General features: G+C 42.0%; 1 protein-coding gene across 7 annotated transcripts in view; it reads right to left on the minus strand.

Annotated features, from left to right (window-relative positions):
• Positions 1 to 1,094: 1,094 nt before the first annotated feature.
• Positions 1,095 to 18,765, minus strand: part of RAPGEF6 (Rap guanine nucleotide exchange factor 6) — a 121,481-nt gene continuing 103,810 nt past the window's right edge. For 3 of the 7 annotated variants that reach the window (XM_054288195.1, XM_054288194.1, XM_054288200.1), the window contains 7 exons: positions 17,233 to 17,424; positions 15,824 to 15,961; positions 14,375 to 14,488; positions 12,136 to 12,361; positions 9,952 to 10,463; positions 6,717 to 7,013; positions 1,095 to 5,020 (listed from right to left, as the gene is read on the minus strand). In XM_054288195.1, the coding sequence (XP_054144170.1) occupies positions 4,995 to 5,020; positions 6,717 to 7,013; positions 9,952 to 10,463; positions 12,136 to 12,361; positions 14,375 to 14,488; positions 15,824 to 15,961; positions 17,233 to 17,424 (1,505 nt within the window). In that variant the 3' untranslated portion in view covers positions 1,095 to 4,994. The remainder of the gene's footprint in view (positions 5,021 to 6,716; positions 7,014 to 9,951; positions 10,464 to 12,135; positions 12,362 to 14,374; positions 14,489 to 15,823; positions 15,962 to 17,232; positions 17,425 to 18,765) is intronic. The other 4 variants (XM_054288197.1, XM_054288196.1, XM_054288198.1 and 1 more) reach the window with 3 other exon arrangements.

Consider the following 18,765-nt stretch of genomic DNA (forward strand, 5'->3'; position numbering starts at 1 on the left):
CCAGGGCCTCACCACCTCATAGGCAACAATTACCTCCTAAAATCAAAAACAATCCTGCCCTCCTTCAGATCAAAGCCATTCTCCCTTGTTCAGAGTCCCTCTCCAGCTCTCTTGGAGCCCTTTTAGACACTGAAAGGGACTCCAAGGTCTCCACAGATCCTTCTCTTCTTTAGTCTGAGTAACTCCACCTGTCTGAGCCTGTTTTCACAGAAAAGCTGCTCCAGCCCTCTGAACATCACAGGTCTGTATTGTCCTCACTGTGAAGACACAACAAAATCACTCAGTGGTGGCTCCTCTTTGATCCTGGGGTGAGCATCACTCCCACCAGGCTCTTCCCAGCTCTGTACCACCTCAGCTCCATCCTCCAAAGGCTGCCAGAAAACAGCTGCTGAAAACAATTAATACATGTTGATTGTTTATTGATTCCAACATATTAATAGATTGGATAATAAACAGTACTTTTAAACATTCTCTTAACCAAAAATATAACAAATATTTACAATCACTCAGTAAAAATACAAAAAGCATACAGAGGCACTGTCTTTCTAAAAGACATAAGTGTAAGAGGTATCAAAAAATAGGAGACAAACATTGCTTGTTACAGAATACTTTACAATCACTGACTTGTGCAGTACAATTGCTATTGGAATATCATTACATCTGTGCAGTTTTGCCAATATGCTCACATATTTAGAATTTAATTAATACCAAGCTAAACTGCATTCCAGGTATATCAGAAATAAAGATAAAACAATAAAAAGCACAACAGAAGCAAAAGCTGGGTTGGGAATTCAAGATAGATTACCCTCTATACAAGCGTTCTAAAATATAATGTGTAAAGCTCTTCTAAAGAGAGAGTATCCCTTTTTTCTTTTCTTTTTGCAAAGGCAGTGGTAAGTTTATCCTTCAAAAGTTCTGATGTTTTATAAAAACTTAAATAACAGGGTTGCATTTCCACTATTGCCTGCAGTAAAATTACTCAGGACATGATTAAAAAGGTTTTGGAACACCCCTGATGCCCCACAGGCCCCTCTAAAAGTGGCATCACACATACATGCAGCCCCTGGTGACACCCTCTGCCTCTGAGAGGTGCACCCATCCCAAGCAATGGGCTCTGACCCCCTTCCAGTGAAGCATTACTCACCTGGCACCACAGGGTCTGCTGAGCTGGAAGGGACCCAGCAGGATCATCAAGGCTGGCCCTGCTCAGCACCATCCCCAGCAATCCCACCCTGTGGCTGAGAGCCTTGTCCAAACACTTCCTGAGCTCTGCCAGGCTGGTGCTGTCACCGCTGCCCTGGGGAGCTGTTCTGGGTGAAATGCCTTTTCCTAATGCCCAACCTAAACCTCCCCAGACACAGCTTCAGGCCATTCCCCCCTGACCTGTCACTGCTCATGAGAGTGGAGAGATCAGTGCTGCCCCTCAGGAGGATGTTGTAGATTGCAATGACATCTCTCTCCCCTGTCTCCTTTTCTCCAGGCTGAACAGACCTAGTGCCCTCAGCCACTCCTCATAAGGCCTCCCCCCTCCAGTCCCTTCCCCATCCTCGTGGTCTCATTTGGATGCTCTCTAATAGCTTCATGTCTTTTTCATATCATGGTGCCCAAAAATCACACACAGGACTCAAGGTGAGGCCACACCCACAAACTTATCTGAGAAAAGGCAAAAGGAAGGAGCCAGGAAAGCCCCACATTGCCCATTGCTGGCAAACACTCAAAATTTGTCCACATTGCAAAAACGTGAACTGCAAACATCCACAGCCATTGTATTTCCATTCTTTTGTGTACTTGGGAGAGGAACCTGATGCTCAGAGGCTCAGTGATCTCGTTTTCCCCTTTCTGCAACTGGAGAGGCCAATTCAATTTCACCAAACTACACTGCTTTCTTGGGAATTATTTGGAAGTTTAAGATTTATAACAAAACACTGTGTGCTTAAATCACAGAAATCTGAAACGGATCTTTCACCAACAAGACAGAAGCAAACAACGAGCAGGAAGTGAGCAAACCAGGTATGGCAGTGGAAGAACACGACATGAGGCACCTTAACTGTTCATCAGCATCAGAGCCCAAGCTAGAAGAGCCTAGCAGAGGTACTGAGTCAGGGATCTCTGGTGCAGAAGACGTCACTTCAACAAAGCAGTGTACAACAGGTACTAACCACCATATTGCTTCTGTCTGAATTACCAAAAAAAGGGATAATGTCTCTTCAAACCCACAGCAGACACTCTACATTTGGCTGTTGGCCCCAATCAATGTGATCGGTTGAGTTAAAAACAAACAAACAAACAGAAAGCCCAGCAAGGAGCAGTAGAGAAGCCACACTGTGCGAGGCAGGAGGAGCAGGAGTAGCTCATCTGTCCATCATTTATGCATGATTTATGTACACCAGCTGTGTTGGCTATTAGGAAAATATTATTAGTAAGACTTTCACTCATTCCAGAAGTTTTCACTGTCTGCCAAGCCCTGTGGAACACACGGATGCTGTTGATGTGCAAACACCATCAAACACCATCTTTGGATGGGTGATTAATTCAGCTGCTCTTGCTGACTGCCAGGAGACCCCGACCCTGCTCCCCAAAGGGGCTTCCCTGCTCCTCCAAGGCAGCACTATTGGGTTTGGGGTAAAAGGAAGCCACTTTAGTAACCCCCATCCCCTATATTTTGTTCAACAGGCTGGAGTAAGCTGCAGCTCCCCCCCAGGGCCAAGGAACTGTATGGCTTCATTCACCTGGCACAACACAGATGATTTCTGATAGAACACAAAGCCTGCTCTTTCCATGTAGAAGTTAACAAGCAACTACAGCTGACAATGGGATGGCAGGACCTGGATTTACATCCCACAGGAATATCAGTTCAGAGTTCTATTACCAATATTGCATGTGCTGAAAACACTCACTCTGCCCTGCATTGCTTTGACACATTAATCTTTAGTCATTAAGGCCTGTGCAGGTTCATTGTAAGCATTAAGGCCTTGAGAAAGCGAAATGCATGTATTATGCCATACCTTAAGTGGATTTTAATGTACTTTTTCAATCATTTGCTTCTCTGATACTTGTGCCAAAAACTCATACAGCCAACCAGTGAGTTATAAATTAGGCATCCTCTTCCTCAGCATCACTGTTCATTTAGACCTTCCCCATTCCAATGGTGAGAGGTACATTCCAGGCAATGCTGAGCCTGGAACTGCTCTGAAGGCAGACACAGGCTGGGTCATTTGCATCAGCCCCTAGCTACCATGGAGAAAGCACATCAAAGGCTTTGGGTTGTTTTTGGTACTTGTGGCATTTTCCAAAAATGTTGCATTTACCTTGCACCCCTGCACACATATAGGTAAAAAAAAAAAAAACAAACAAAACCTTAAAGCTCTCCACAACTATGGATATAGAAATCAGTTTTGAGGCACTGTAAAAATGACAAACATCATCTTTCTAGCTTAGGCTGTAAACATCACAACAAAGATTTACAATTAAATGTTTAAATACATATTCACACATTCATGTCTGATTCTAACACTAGAATGGGGTGCCATGTATGGAAGGAAGGAAGGAAAGAGGGAGGGAAGAAGGAAGGGAAGAAGGAGAAAGAAAAGAACCTGCAGGCATTTCCAGTTCTACCCCTCTGCACTCTGGCTGGCTAAAAGTAAAATCAAAGAAGCAATTACTTTGACCATAATCAAACTAGAGGATCATGGGTTAATACTGGCTGGCTCTAAGTCAAAATTCTCATTGACATCAACAACACCAGGATTTTTAATTAGTATTTAAAAAAAAAACTAGTTTGAGATTATCTGTATTTCCAGACAAATACAACAGGGTTTTTTAACCCATCATAAAATGCATTATGCTCTTCTATAAGCACTGTGTCATTTATTATTTAGTTTCACAAATTTTATTGTGAAATGCAGGTGATATCTAATTCTTTTATTATTTTTTTGAAAGACAACCTTTGCACCTAAACTCTGTGCAACTCTGGGAAAAGCCAGGACATGTGAGATGATCTTAAAAACCACAACACACAGCTGGAGTTTTGAGTTTTAGAACATGCTTTGCATGTTGAACTCTGCAAGGCAAAACCTGGTTAAAACTCTTTAGGGAAAGCTTCAGATCTCCCCAAATGCTCCCCCCTCAAGCTACAGCTTCCACATTTCAAACATTCCTTAACAGGGGAGGAGAGCACCAACTGTTGCCTTAGTTGGCTGGCAGCTAAAACAATTTCTAAAATCCTTGGACAGGTTTCTGCTGTGTCCATGTGGGAGGGGAGCAGCAGGAGTGCTGCCTTGGCAGACACTGCTCTGCTGGGCATTGGACTCTATTCATATTAAATCTAAACCCACTCTAAAATCTATAAATTTCTGCACCCGTTTCTACTTTTCTGTGTTTATTTTGAGAGTACAACAGTTGATGTGTAGCTAATTTACTGTCACATTGACTAAACATTTATATTAGCCAACCAGAGCACTCCCAACACACGTAAAGGAAACTCCCATTTAAAAATATTAAATTAATAAATTATTTTCAGATATTTCAGCAACGTCATTTGCTTTTGCTGACATTTTGATATAATTTTTTTTTTGAAGTTCATAAAATAACACTCTCAGACTTCTAACTGTCATGTAGAAAATAACAACAATGGAAACTACCAAAGGATTATATGGTATCATACAGAAAAATGCTCCCAAGTTTCAAGTGGTGGTGACAGCTGGGCCTCCCCAATGCATGAAGCTAGGTCCATCTCCGGGTACCCATGTTGGTACCCAGGCAGTCAGCACATTCCTTGAACAGGATGTTCTATTTGATGGGTAGAAATAGCTTCTTAGGAGGTGGTGGCAGAGTGAAGGAAGGTGTGAAGAGGTGATCCAACCCGTTCCATCTCGTCTGGGACACAGGCAAGGTCTGAGGTCAGTAGCAGCAAGTTGTCAGCAGTCCCAACAGAACCATGAGACCTTCTCCCACATCCTTTGTGTTGTGAGTGGTTCATATAAATAGCCCAAGGGTTAAACTGCTGATACTTGTTCATCTTCTGCAAAACAAGATAAAGAAAAAAGCAGTTATTCCACCAGTCCCCACCTTGGGCACAGACCAGCACCCAGTGAGGTGATAACAGTGAGTCTGTGACAGCTTCAGCCCCTCAGCAGCAGCATGTTTTCACTGTCTTTATCATTGATCACTACACACTCCATATCACCATTTATCAGATCCTCAGGCAATCACAGAATGGTTTGGGATGGAAGAGACCTTATAAAGCATCTCATTCCAACTCCATGCCATAGACAGGGACACCATCCAGGTGGCTCTAAGCCCCATCCAGCCTGGGCTTGTGCACTTCCAGGGATGGGGCAGCCACAGCTTCTGCGCTCTGAGGTATGAGGGTCACACGATAAAGACATATCGCCAAACTGAAAATCCTAGATTCTCCAAAAATTATCAGCATGCAGCTCCCAGTATGCCAAAAGCTATGGATTTGGGAAAAAAGCCAGCAAATTTTCATGCAGTGAGCATTTTATCCCAAATAAAATTAACCAAGCACTTCAAAAATAGTAAAAAAGGTGTCACTAAAAGTTAAATTTAGCTTAGAAAAAATTTGATTAAAAATGTTTGAAGCAATGACTTCCTTATTTTTACATCAAAAATACAACAGAATTAATGCCAGGCAAGTTTATGTTTACTCTAAGTTTGAACTGCAGTACTAATACATATGTTAACTACTGCTTACACATTTTAAATGGCCAAGATATAATCATTTTGCATCAGAAATTGTTTTAATCTAAATACAGGCTCATTTTAAATCAGACTGGAATGGAAGGAAATGATCAGAACCTTCACCAGCAAAAGGTACAGAAGATCACATTGGTGCACAGAAATTAAAAGCAAATCAGCAGATAAACAATTAAGTAGAAATTCTCCTAACGTGAAGTTAGCTTTGACACAACATAAGAGTAGTCTTTACTGGAAAATCCTCTCACATTTTGGTCACCCTACAAATGCCATGCTTGACAGCACTGGCTGTTGCTTCAAACATGATCATGAAAAATGAACTGGAAGAGACACTGTCAGGCCAGGTTAGGCAGAGAACACAAGTTTCATCAAATGCACTCTCCAGAAGAACAGAAGTTCACTATTATTTTGTTCAATATTTTGAAACTCAATCTCCAAAAATATCTGCTGAGGCATAAGGCAGTTCAATGCCAGCACACCTGAATACAAATAAGGTAAGTTCACTCCACCAAATCCAAATCACTGATTTTGGACCATCACCCTGGTTCCAGCCAAACCACTGGGACACCAGTTAATCAGCCCAGGGAGGCAGGAGTTTTTCCACATGTAGCCTGTCAGTGTCCCATCACTGTTTAAGAGGGGACTGATTTTAAAGGAAAAAAAAAAAAAACAACAAAACAAAACAAAAATATCTACATGCTCTTAAGTGTCTCAGCTGTACTTTAGGAGATCTTATATTCATATTTGTGTGTATTTATTTACATATACTTTGAGTTTGTTTGGTGCCAACATGCTTTTCCTAAGGAGAAGGCATTCCTCTTTGCTTTAACCGTGTATGTACATGCACACAGCTATGCAGGACACGCACAGCCACACAAACACAACTGTGTACACAGAGATTAATGCGCTTTTAATCTCCAAGGGTGAGCCCAGAGAAAGGCCAGAGCGCTGCTGTGAAGTGCACCCTGCAGAGCCCCGCTCCCCAGCCAGCTTTCACCTACCATCCTCTTCACTATCTGCGTCAGGCAGCTCTGCTAGCCTGGGGCTGGACGGCTGCCGGCCGTGCCACTGAGGCATCCTCGAGGAGACACAGGCCGCCGCGTCGGGGGGCAGTCTAGACAGGTCACTGTGCAGCATCTTTGACCTCTGCACTGCCACACTATAGTCTGGAGGTTTGAGGTGTGGGTGGTGGGGCGATCCTTCTTTAATGTCCGCTAAAGAAATCCCCATGTATCCCGGAGGGGTGGGCGGTGGCTCCCTATACCTATCGTCCTTCTTAGGTGAGGTGACACAGTACACTGGGCACGAGAAATAAGCGATGGAAATGTTAAAAGAAGAAAAAGAAAGGAAACAAAACGTTAAAAAATCATGAAATGTTACAATGGTAAAACAGAAACTGATAACAAAATGCAAATGCAGAAACACTGGTTATAACGACAGCAGCAGGTATTTATGCCTTCATTTCTATTTTCTATTTATTTCAAGAAGTCAGAGTAACAAGAGAATCCATGAACTCCTTAGGTGAGATGTCAATTGAGTGGAAAGAGGACTCTAAGCTTGTCTGCATTGAGACTGCAATTAGCACCTTTTATTACAGTCCCTGCTCCTGTGGCCCTGCTGCACCAGGGGATGCTCTGGAGCTCTCCAGCAGGATGGAGAGGCAGCACAGCCAAGTCTGCTGCCACTGTTACAGGCTGGGAAACTGAAACAGAAGGAATTAAGGCAACCAGCCCAGAGTTACTTCACGCAGCATGCTGGTGTTTGACAGCAAAAACTGCTGGTTGACTTCCAACACCCATTTCATCGCCCAAAAGAGGTCAGTCACTTAACACAAATTCATTACCACAAATAAAACATCACCATTATCAACTGATGTGTATAAACACATGAAAGCACCCAGCTATGCCATAGGAAGAAAAAAAATCACTTAAAGTTGATCCTATGAGGCAGACTGTGTACTGAGCCTGCATTAATTATTTTACATTTTCACAGAGTGAATAATGGTTTATCACACCCATACTTTTGATTTCTTACTTTTTTCCCTTGGTTTTTGCTTTGTTTTCTTTTTTACCGTTATCTTAAACTATGTTCTCTGTTTATAAGTGAGAAAAAATCAGGAAGTTATTGGAACAGCCTTTGGAAGGGCTGCATTATACCTTGTGCAGTCATGAAAAGACTACAGTCAATATTATACATTTGCAATGTCCATGCCTCATAATTCATCTTCCCTCTTCCTGCCCTGTTCAGCAGTACTTCAAGTCACAGAGGCTCTCAACCCAAAATATAACACTTTTAGGTTGCCTCCCCTCCCTCCCACCCCAGGTCTGGGGCTTATGTGCATGTTAAATTGGGCTTTTTTCCATGGACATGTTGCAACAGGAGAATTTCAAAGCCAGGGTAATTTTTTTTAATCTCTTAGTTAAGTGAATTTGCATTCTTCCTGTGGATTCATTTTAAACAGTGCATGTTCATTAGTTTCATTTATTTTAGCAAATATAATAGCTTCTTATCTTAGAAGAATGTGAAGGGATGAAAAATAAAGGAGTATTTCTTATTGTGTTGTAGGCTTGTGAGATTCCAGGTTTTTGTACCAGGAACACAATCTGGTTCATACTTGATGGCCTCAGCTCATGCCTGGGCTGACAGTAAAACAACCAAAATCAAATTCAGTCAGTCTGGGGTTTAGCAGATACACGTGGGTACAGGCAGAGATTTATACTATTTAATTACAGGATTTATTTTCATTTAACTAGCACTGAATGAGGTCTCTGTGGAAAAGCAGGGGAAGTGGATCTGCTCTTCCCTGGAGGGATGGGGAAGGGCTGGGCCCTCACCTCACCTTCAGTCTTGGTTGGATTTGCAGGAGGAATGACGAGGGTGGGTATGCTCTCCTTCAAAGGAGTAAGCTTCAGGCTCCCCGGAACTAACCTTTAGTCTACTGTAGTAATGCAAGAATAATGTGTCCCTTTGTTAAGTTCCAATTCACAGTATTTTACAAACGGTGAAATAAAGTGAAGATACCTTTGGCACACTGTGTGATGGCGAGCAGCTAATGGATTTGTGTTTGCAAATCTGTAATCATATCCACCCCTATCAGATCTTTCCCTGATCAGACATACTCATGTCCAGCACTCAGTGCTCCTCACAGCTACATGGTGCAGAATGGAAGGAGAATTAAAAGGAAGGGCAAGTGCTGTCAGCAAAGACAGCATGTACAGAACAGTGAACCTGCCATCTCCTCATCCAGCCCAGACACTCATGAACAGCTCTGAAAGGCTGCAAGAGCAGAGCACAGGCACAGCAATGAGCTGGGAGCAGATTTTCTGCAAGGCTCCACCACGATTTTTTTCAAAGCCAAGAAGGAGGAACACAATCTAAGACCTTCGCCCTACGTGCTATGTTTATTCAGGCAATTACCTTTGATAACAAAGCCCTCCAGCAATTCACTCAGTAATTAAACTACATTTCAGCTGCACCTTTGCCTCACAGCCTTAGAAAGCTTTGCATTCCATGTTTTATCTTGCTACTAACCCAGTTCCTTTAATTCTGGCTACTGAACTCACTAGGATGGGGGAAGAATATCTTGCTTGATAGAACTATGCATATTTCAAAGAACTTTTAAAGTTTTTTCTCCTTTCATAAGTAGCCAAACTGCAGCCGTATAATCAAATAAACGGCATCTTAAAATAGTAAAGACAGGAAAGGAATCTGCTTTGCCCTTGAGCTTTCAGAGCCCAAAGCCCTGTGGATGAAAGGTGCCTCAGCTCCAGAGAGGCAGGTGAGCTCCACACTACTCTGCAGTCATGGGCACTACTCTCACACACTACTCTTCCCTCTGGGATCCTAGGAAGTCTGTCTTATTATAAGGAGTATGGGATCATTGAAGATGATTGTTCTTCTTGTCAGAAGAACATCTACAGTGATGAGTATACCCTTCCAAGTCATTCAAAAAAGCAAAATAGCCTACTACAGGAAAGAATGGCCTGATATTTTCCTGAAGAGAGTTTTCCTGCAGCCCCATGAAGTGATGGGGAAGTGCACTTGTTTATTATCTTGATATTCCTAATGCAAAAGAAGGTGACTTAAAAACACACCGTGTAGTGCTCTGATTTCAACCATGTGAAGCTGAATTCAACATGCCAGGCAGCCCCAGACCTGCTGACGTCATTTCTTAACAGCTTAGTACAAAATGAAACACAGATGTAGCAGCTTCCACGAGCTGTTGGCTTGGCTTACCTATCAGGCCTTTTTCTGTGCTCGAAGTAACAGTTTTGTAAGTTGTATCAGCGCCTGCTTTAGAGTCCAAAGCCTCCGTCTGCTCCGCCGAGGAGTTCTCCAGCCCCCTCCGCTTAATTGTCCCATAGTTTGTCTCGTAAGTGTCTGACAGGGAGCTGGAGGATGCCCAGCTCTGCCGAGACTGGTCCAGCTCCACGCTGGCTTTCGACTGCCTGTTGGCTTTGGAAAAGGCTTCGGAATACAAATAACCCTCCTCAGAGTGATAGTTTGCGGCATCCACTTCAGCTATAGGTCCGTCCAGCTGGGTGTGGCGGTAAGAACTGAGGAGATCCCAGCTCTTCTGGTTTGGGATATTCTGAAAATTGTCATGAGAGCTACTTGAGCATGAAGTCCAGCTGCCCCGGCCGCTGTCTGCTGCCTCTACCGTGATGTGCTCGTGGGAGATCTCCTCGCTGCTCATGGAAGATGTGAATGCCATCCCTCTGATCAGAGCAGGCCTAGTGATGGACCAGCTACATTGGAAAACAACAGAAATTGGGAAAAAAACACTTGTAAGCTTTTACAGCAAGAGCAAGGCACTCAGAGCCATTCTGGGTTTGTACCAGGTGAGCAGCAAGCTCAAGGCACAAGGCAGCTTTTCCAGGCTGCACCCCAGATCCCTAAGTTTGACCCACAGAAGCTCTTCTCTACCAATCACACAAACAGTGTCTGACAGAAAGCAGAGGATTAAGTTATCTCTTCCATTTAGTCTGCTACCACCTTTTTCTGTACATTTATTAACTAAACAAAAATAAATATATAGAATAAAATCCAACCTCTTCACTGATAGCAACATTAAGTTGTTCAGACAGAGTGGAGCATTTGAATTTCAAGAACATCTAGAAATACTGGGCATAAGTAACATTTGTGGGAACAATATGGAGGGATAGATTCTGAAAAGCAAAGTTCAAAATTTCTTTTTTAAAGAAATGTCTGCTGAAAGCTCTAATTGCCCTAAATGCACAATTAAGGGGAGAAAAATAAAGCCAGGTTTGTATGAATTTAGAATACATGTATATAGGATTGCTAGACATTATTCAAGTCTCCCAACTATTTCTGGTTGTGTTAAATGCATGGGCAGCACAACATTAAAATTCAACACCCTCCCTCAGCAGTTTACTGACATGTTGTGAAATCAAGGAATGTTTTTTATGTATGTGCAAGCAAGGAATTTTATTTCCTTCCTTCTCTATTTTGTTAACTCCTAGGATAAAAGCCACTTTCGTTCCTTGCAACTTATTCCTAAGGAATAAAGGGACAACCACAAAACATGAACTCAGTGTATATTATGCCTTCTAGAAAGGGAATTATTTTCTTTGATGAAGCACATCTTTAAATTCCCATTTTAATCCTATGAAATAAAGTGAATTACTCATTTCTTTCCATCCCTGGAAGCGTTCAAGGCCAGGTTGGATGGGGTTGGAAGCACCCTGATCCCTGCCCAAAGAAAGGGGGGGTAGGATCAAGATGATCTTTAAGTTCCATTGCAACTCAAAGCATTCTATGATTCCATGGGCTGCAAAAATTAGAAATGTAAGGAGCATCTCTTGTTTAGCTGAATCCATGACAGCTGAGGACAGACAATGCTATCCTAAGATATAATAGGAGATATTACATCCTATGGATCAAGGTGCTACATCTAGCAAAAAAAAATCCAAAACCTTCCAGTTCAAAGCATCATTTCAGCACAAATTCTCTCTCATTGCACTGAAGTAACAAGACCTCTTGTGTGGAAACTGTCAGGAAGACATTGGCAGAAAGCTGCCAGTCTGCCTAAGCAACAAATGATAATTAGAAAAATCCTTACAAATCACATTAGAGCACGTTAAGTGACTGGCACTGCTGACTCAGAGAGAATTGATCATATCCTGCTGCTCTTTTGCTGTCTCTCACCATGGCATTAATTTGCTAAGCATCATCCTGGCTTTTAACAAGCCTCCAGTCTCCTGCAAGAAATATCCAGCTAAACCCCACCAATGGGAACAAGCTGTTGTCTCCCCAAGTAATACTGTAAGCTTCTTATGGAAACGGCTCCCACACAGCAGCCTCCAACAGAAGCTGGATAACCACAGTGGAGTGTCCTGGCCAGAGCCTCCTGACCCCTCCTGACAGCAGCACACCCCAGCAGAAGCAGCTGCACCTTACCCTGGGCAGGGCTGGCCGTAATCTGTCAGTGCCTGAGGATGCTCCTTCCTCTCTGCCCCGCCTGAATCCACCACGAGCAGGGACTGGGACAAAGCCCTCTCGTCCTGCAGCGCTGCTGACATGGAGTCCACCGAGCAGTTGCTCACGATGCTGGAGCGCGATGAGATCTCACTGTGGCTGGAGTCTGAGAAGTTGTCGGATTTAGTGGAAGGTATGAGGGCATAGCCTAAGCACAGGAGAGGAGAGCAGAATGTCTCAATAAACATACAACAATGAAGTGTTGACTCACACATTACAGTGAGGATATTTAGGAGAAAACCAACCAAACCAAACCTTGTTTGCATACAATCTGAGGATTTTAAGGTACTAAAGCTTTTAGCATCTATCAGCATCTAGCACTGATTTACTAATTCAAGTCCAGAACAGCATTAACCCACTTGCAACTCCACCACTCTCCAGAGCAGCAGCTTTAACCTACACAACCAGAATCAGCAGCCTACTGCATCACCACTGGGCAGGCATATCAGGTCTTGCCAATTCTGCAAGTGCTGACTCCTCCTGAGCACAAGTAAAAATGCAGCACACTTCCCACTATCCTTCTGCCATACTGCCATGCAAGATTCAAAAAAAGATTCTGGCAGTGGAGGAGGAGATGCTGACTAAGGTGAAAGACAGCTATGAGCACTCAGGGATTAGCCATATGATCCATTTCAGTTTTGTTATGTGCTCCAAAACTAACAGAGAAGGAAGCAAATCAGGAAGCACAACCTTGGCAGGAGCTGGACCAGACCCCAGTGTTGTTCCCACAGAAGGGGAACAACTGAAGACCCCACCAGATTCAGAGCAAAATGTAGAATGCTCTTTACTCTCTGCTCAGCTTACCCTCAATTAACTTATTTCAGACCCAAAGAAGGTATACACCCCTATATATCCAACATCTCAGCCAAGCTTTTTTTTCCTAAATTTCTGCACTTGTGCCTTTTAGTCAGACTGCCACATATTTACATTGATTAGGTGAAGAAGTGAAATGACAAGGCAGTGTAAAAGTGACACACACAACCTAACACAGAAAACGGATGCCCTTAAATGCATAAACAATACACAGATGATACAGTATGGCATGTGGAGACACTGACATGCAGCCACTGAGCATAATGCTCATAATTCGAGATTTCACAGCTTAACTCTGATTGCTGTTGTAAGATTTTAGGAGCAAATATGAGCAGTAAATATCTATATTATCAAGCTATAGAACCGAACCTTAAAATCTACTTAGGAGCAGCCTTTTTAAGACTAAATTTCAGTTTCCTGTCATTTGGGAATAACTAATATTTCATATTCTTTACATTTTATAGGGACTCTAAATTGACACAGCTACATTGCAGTAAGAAATTTCCTCAGAGGGTTCCAACTATCTGGAAAACAAAGGGGCTTCTCTTCATTAAAGAAATTAACACTATCTGAAAGCTGAGCCATAAAATAACAGCACATGTGTATAACAGACTAAATAGAAGTATTTGCTGGGCTGAAAAGGACAGCAGGAGATGTGACCAATGGAATACACAACAATACTGGCAGTGAGCATTCCATTGACACCATATCAGGGTCTGTTTAATTAACAAATGTTGCAGAACTTACTGTTTCACTGGCATTTGTAACACACTAAGGAACTGAACTGACACTGTACCTGTTCCTTGCTTCTCTAAACTTCACATTATTGTCTTCACTGCACTGTAAGGGTGATTAGCTATAAAGAACTGACACAAACATCTGGAAGGGAAGCACATTAAACATCTTTAACATGTAAATGGATAACGCTGAAGTAACTCAGATAAACTCAGGGCATTGGACACAACATGGACATCAGTCTTCCTTCTAAAAATACATTATATAGTCTTCCTCCTTCTTCTGGGCCTTGTGCATAGGCAGTAGGATATGTGCACACTGCTGTTGGTACAGATACTTGCAGTACTCAGAGCATCAAAGTCCTTGTCCTTTTGGTTTCCACTGCTTTCTAAGGCTTCAGTGGGCTTTGCTTCCCTTTTTGCAGTAACAGCTGTTCTTTCCCTGGAGAAGCTTCTTTCCCTAAGTCTTCTAAACAGGAATCCCTTTATTTTTGTGGGTTCATGCTCTGCTTCTGCCTTTCTACTCTCTTTCTCTCTGTCCACCTTTGCCCTTCTCTCAGAACTCTCTCCAGCTTGGCAAATCTTCTGAATTTGCTTTTGTAAATAAGCCCCACCTATTCCATAGCTGCGCTGTCCACTGTTCTTGTTGCTGGTTTCACTGGCCAGTGATGAGGAAGAGCCAGAGAGATTCATCTGACTGCAGTTATCCGACCTTTGGATGTTGCCAACTACAATGAAGTAGACACAGACAGATGTTGACAGATGATGAGATAAGTAACAACAAAAATAACATCCTAATTGAAAATCCTTTTTTCTTCAATCCTATTTGTGTATCACTTGGGTATAGCTCAAAAGAAAATGAAATCTAAGATCAAGTGGAATGTGCTCATGCCTAAAATTATGTCTTTCAGCTGTCTGTGAAGCACCTAATTTTAGATCAATGAGCTGTTAGCACAACACATACAACAAAGTACAGATCACCTCAATCAAATGAGATCAGTGCTGAAAGCAAGTTGAATTAATGAAACAATCCCCAAGAAACAAAACATTCTTTTCAAAGAACCAGGTAAAACTTGACAAAAATAACATAAGCAATGCTCAGTGGAGCAAGATTTGGCAACCCAACTATTTAAGCTTTTTATACATATGCTGTGTTTAAGTACAATAAGTGGCATTCTCCTAAAGGAAACAGGTTCTTGTGAAGGCAGAAGTGGATGGACCAGGCTGATCTCCCACTGAGAGGGGTGAGAAGATGCAGCAGTCCCCGTGCCGTGCCATGCCAGGGCTGTGGCTCTGGGCTGTCAGTGAGCAAAGCAGCAGAAGGGAGGGAGAGGGGCCTTACGCCATCCAACACCAACCACCCGCGCTGGCTACTGAGGGCTGTTAAGAGATTTCAAATCAATTCCCATCCAAGGTTGACTAATGATGAAGTGATGCAGGTCTTTTAAGATGAAGACATCAAAAATAAAAGGATTCTCAGGGCATCATGAGAGACAGGGATGTATACAAAGCCCTGTGCACAAGAACAAACAATATGAACAGTGACTCGAGGATTTAGATGGATGCACTACTTCTGCAGCAACCTAAACCACCTGTCCTGGAGAACTATAACACCATTCCACCTCCAGCTCTATCTAATCACCTGCTATTCCAACTACCTTGGGCAAGACCAGAAGTTGTCTCAGCAGCTGCAGTTTCTGTCCAACACTGTCATCTTCAAGAAATCCCCAGGTTTGCGAATCCCATTTATTTAAGTGGCCCCCTAAATCTGAACTGGCATGATGGCAGGTGTCAGCACTTCAGTTCTGTTGGGAATTCTGCCAAAAGCTCTTGGGCAGTATTTTAAGAAAACAACTGTTCCCCTTTTTTTAAATACTAAGTGACTTAAAGATCCAAAATATACAAATCATGTCTATTCATAGAAAGATGTGATTCTATTCTTGACATGAATATTTTAAATTACTACTTCTCTTATGTGTCACTGCCCTGCCCACAAACATTCCTGCCACTGCCCACCCTGTTTTAGGCTCCAGTTCCTGGGACTGATGCTGCCACACACTTACCTTTGCGTGGGGAGCCCTGAGGAGAAGCAGGTGGGCTGGAGTGCAAAGAAGATGCCATGGACATAGTGTCATCTGTTTGTTTCTTACTACTACTTACTTCCTCAGACAAGCTTAATGACTTCTGTGGAGAGCCTGTACCTATGAAAACAATGGGATCAGTTACTACATATTCTTCTTCTTTTGAATTACTGATTTCTGTTTACACTACAAATAAGCACCATGCTGAACAATCAGAATATTCAGCAAAGAGAGGAGCAGATGCTCAGAGAATTCTGCATGTGGAGGCACTCTCCATTTAAATTTAGATCAGATCAGCTGTGGCCACTGCTACTACTGGCTGCTCATCTAAACTGATGAAACATCCATATTCCAACAGGAACCACTGCAATGGATACATTCATTGTGGTTTTGGCAAAGAACTATGTAAAAAAAAATCTGTGTGCAGTATAAACCTAGGAGGAAATCCTTGCCCATGGCACTGTTGGGACTGTGTTGAAAACCATGTCTGTCAGAGCTACCAGGTCAGTTCAAGATCTTCAGAAGCAGGAGTTCTCCAAACAACACTCATGGGCACTATCCACAGCTGGGCCAGTTTAGCAAAACCAGCATCCCACACATGGTTTGGTGTTTCTTACTATCAGACCATCATGCAGAGGACTCAGTGCTGAGGAGTTATTTCAAGTTCCCAATAACTGTTAGGATCAGCATGGACCACCATACACAAATGAAGAAAAACGTCTGAGAAAAGTTTCTGGAACTTATCAAACTGCACAGGCCTTTCAAAGGAGAACTGAAATAAATCCTAACTGTAGATAGTATTTTATATGCTGTAATATACTATTTTCTGAAGCTATTTTAAATTACGTTGATGCTCAATATAATATAATTTTATATCAGTTATTGACTGAAGCTAACTTCATTTAATAACCCACATTTGCAGCTTTCAAATGATACAACAGTTATGTATGTAGGACAAAAGCTTTTTAATAAAGAATATACTACTTTGCAATGAGCAAGTTTAGAGACCAGGAAAATATGTTCACTAGGAGCAACTAATAATATATGTTGCTCCATTTGACCATAATGCTGTTAAAATGGTGCCCCAGAGGTTAAAATATTACATCTGTGATTTGTTTCAATTATTTCACCCAAATAGTTTAGACTTCATGTAGCAAGAGCATATTTGGAGACAGCATCTCACCATTGACTATTTCAAAGTTATAAAAGACTGCAAATTACTAAGTGTGCTCTCTTAAAACACAGCAACATGTATCAGCTGTTTTAAAGTGAATGAATTTATGAAGTTCACAACAATGTCTCACATAAACCACTCAGCTACAAAAGAGCTCCTCCCTCCTGCTTGATTACATCTTTAAGCCTCCCCAGCCAGGTGAGCTGAAGATACTCACTGAATGTGACATGATCCTTTGTCAGTCCCTTTTTCCTGCTGGGGTACAAATTCACAGTTGGGACCTGAAGAACTTGACTCATTCGGTTTTGTTGATGCTGATGGGCTTTTGTGGTTTGGCCAATTGATCTCATGGGCACTGGAGACATTTCTGAGGATTTCCCTCCTCTTCTCTCACTTAAATTCTTTGTCACTGTTAGGGAAAAACTGCATATAAATATCTAGCACTTTCAATTGCAGGATTATTGCAGTACAACCATCCAGACAAAGGAACCACTGTATAAAGAAGATAAATTGTTTTTAAACCATTTCTAGTCTAAACACAACAATCTCATCACACTGAAGATGACATATGAAGAGCTTTAAAAAAAAGCCCTAAATTATTGAAAATGCCATTGAGGTACTTCATCAAAAGATCAAAAGATGTTGTTTATTTCTACCACAAGCCTGTATTTTAAATGTTTGCATGCAAGGTGCAATTGCATAACAGCACCTCTTTCAAAATCAGGTGGTTTTGCAACTGGCATCAAATGTTTCACTAGGTGGCACAAGTGATTTACAGCACAGGGCACTGCTTCAGCTTCTGCTTTAATCACACAGCAGTTCACAGGCTGCTCCTCATCTGATTTCTCCTTAAATTCTCTTGGAAAACTCTGGATTGCAGTGTCACTGGTGCTCATCCCTACCACAAGCAAGGGCAGCAACTTACTAGTGAGGTAAGAAATGGGGAAGCTGAACCCCTGAGTGTGGGAAACCCAACCAAGTGGGGAGAGACACCCCTGGACAGGTCAGGGCTCTCACTGCACCAGATTTAAACCACGAGGGGCTGGCAGCTCCCTCATGCCACACATCACTGCTCTATTCTTTCTCCCAGCTCTGTATAACAATGATAATCTCAACTAGATCTACTATCTGTGGGTTTTGGGGCTTAGGGCTTCTTCCCCAGTTTTTAAAAATGTTACTTTTAATAATATGCCAATTTACTACATTTTTATTTGTATATCCACTTAAACTTCATTTTCCTTTCTGATGTTTAAGAAAATATGGACTTGATTTGCCTAACTACATGAATAGAACAGTTGGTATATATTCCCTATTTTTACTTTCAAATATCTATGGCTAGCATCGTGCATACAAGATTTTAATTTTTTTTAAACAAATAAAAAAAAATCTGGTAACAATTATGTTCTTCTCTTGAACCTATGATTGCACAGAGATCATCTAGAAAGAGTTCCAACATGAAGGATTTAATGTTTTTTAAAAGGGAGTTAAATGTGGCCATTTCCAGGTTTCCTGCTTCAGCGCTACTTAAAAGTAAATGCTAAAAGAAAATTTGCATAAGACGGCATCTTAGGGAATAATACGGATTTGTATTCCTAATACTGTAATGGCAAGGACTTAAAATTTTATCTTCAAGATGCCATCTCCTAGTCATGCTTTGAACTTACCTCATCAGAGATAAAACAGTATTTGAAGACAAAAAAAGCCTTAAAATGCTATATTTGGACAAAAGACAAGCAGGAAACATAATTTT

This window comes from Melozone crissalis, unplaced genomic scaffold (genome assembly GCF_028551555.1).
Source record: "Melozone crissalis strain CALT ecotype California unplaced genomic scaffold, PUWL_Pcris_2 ptg000061l_1, whole genome shotgun sequence".
NCBI classification, from domain to species: domain Eukaryota; kingdom Metazoa; phylum Chordata; class Aves; order Passeriformes; family Passerellidae; genus Melozone; species Melozone crissalis.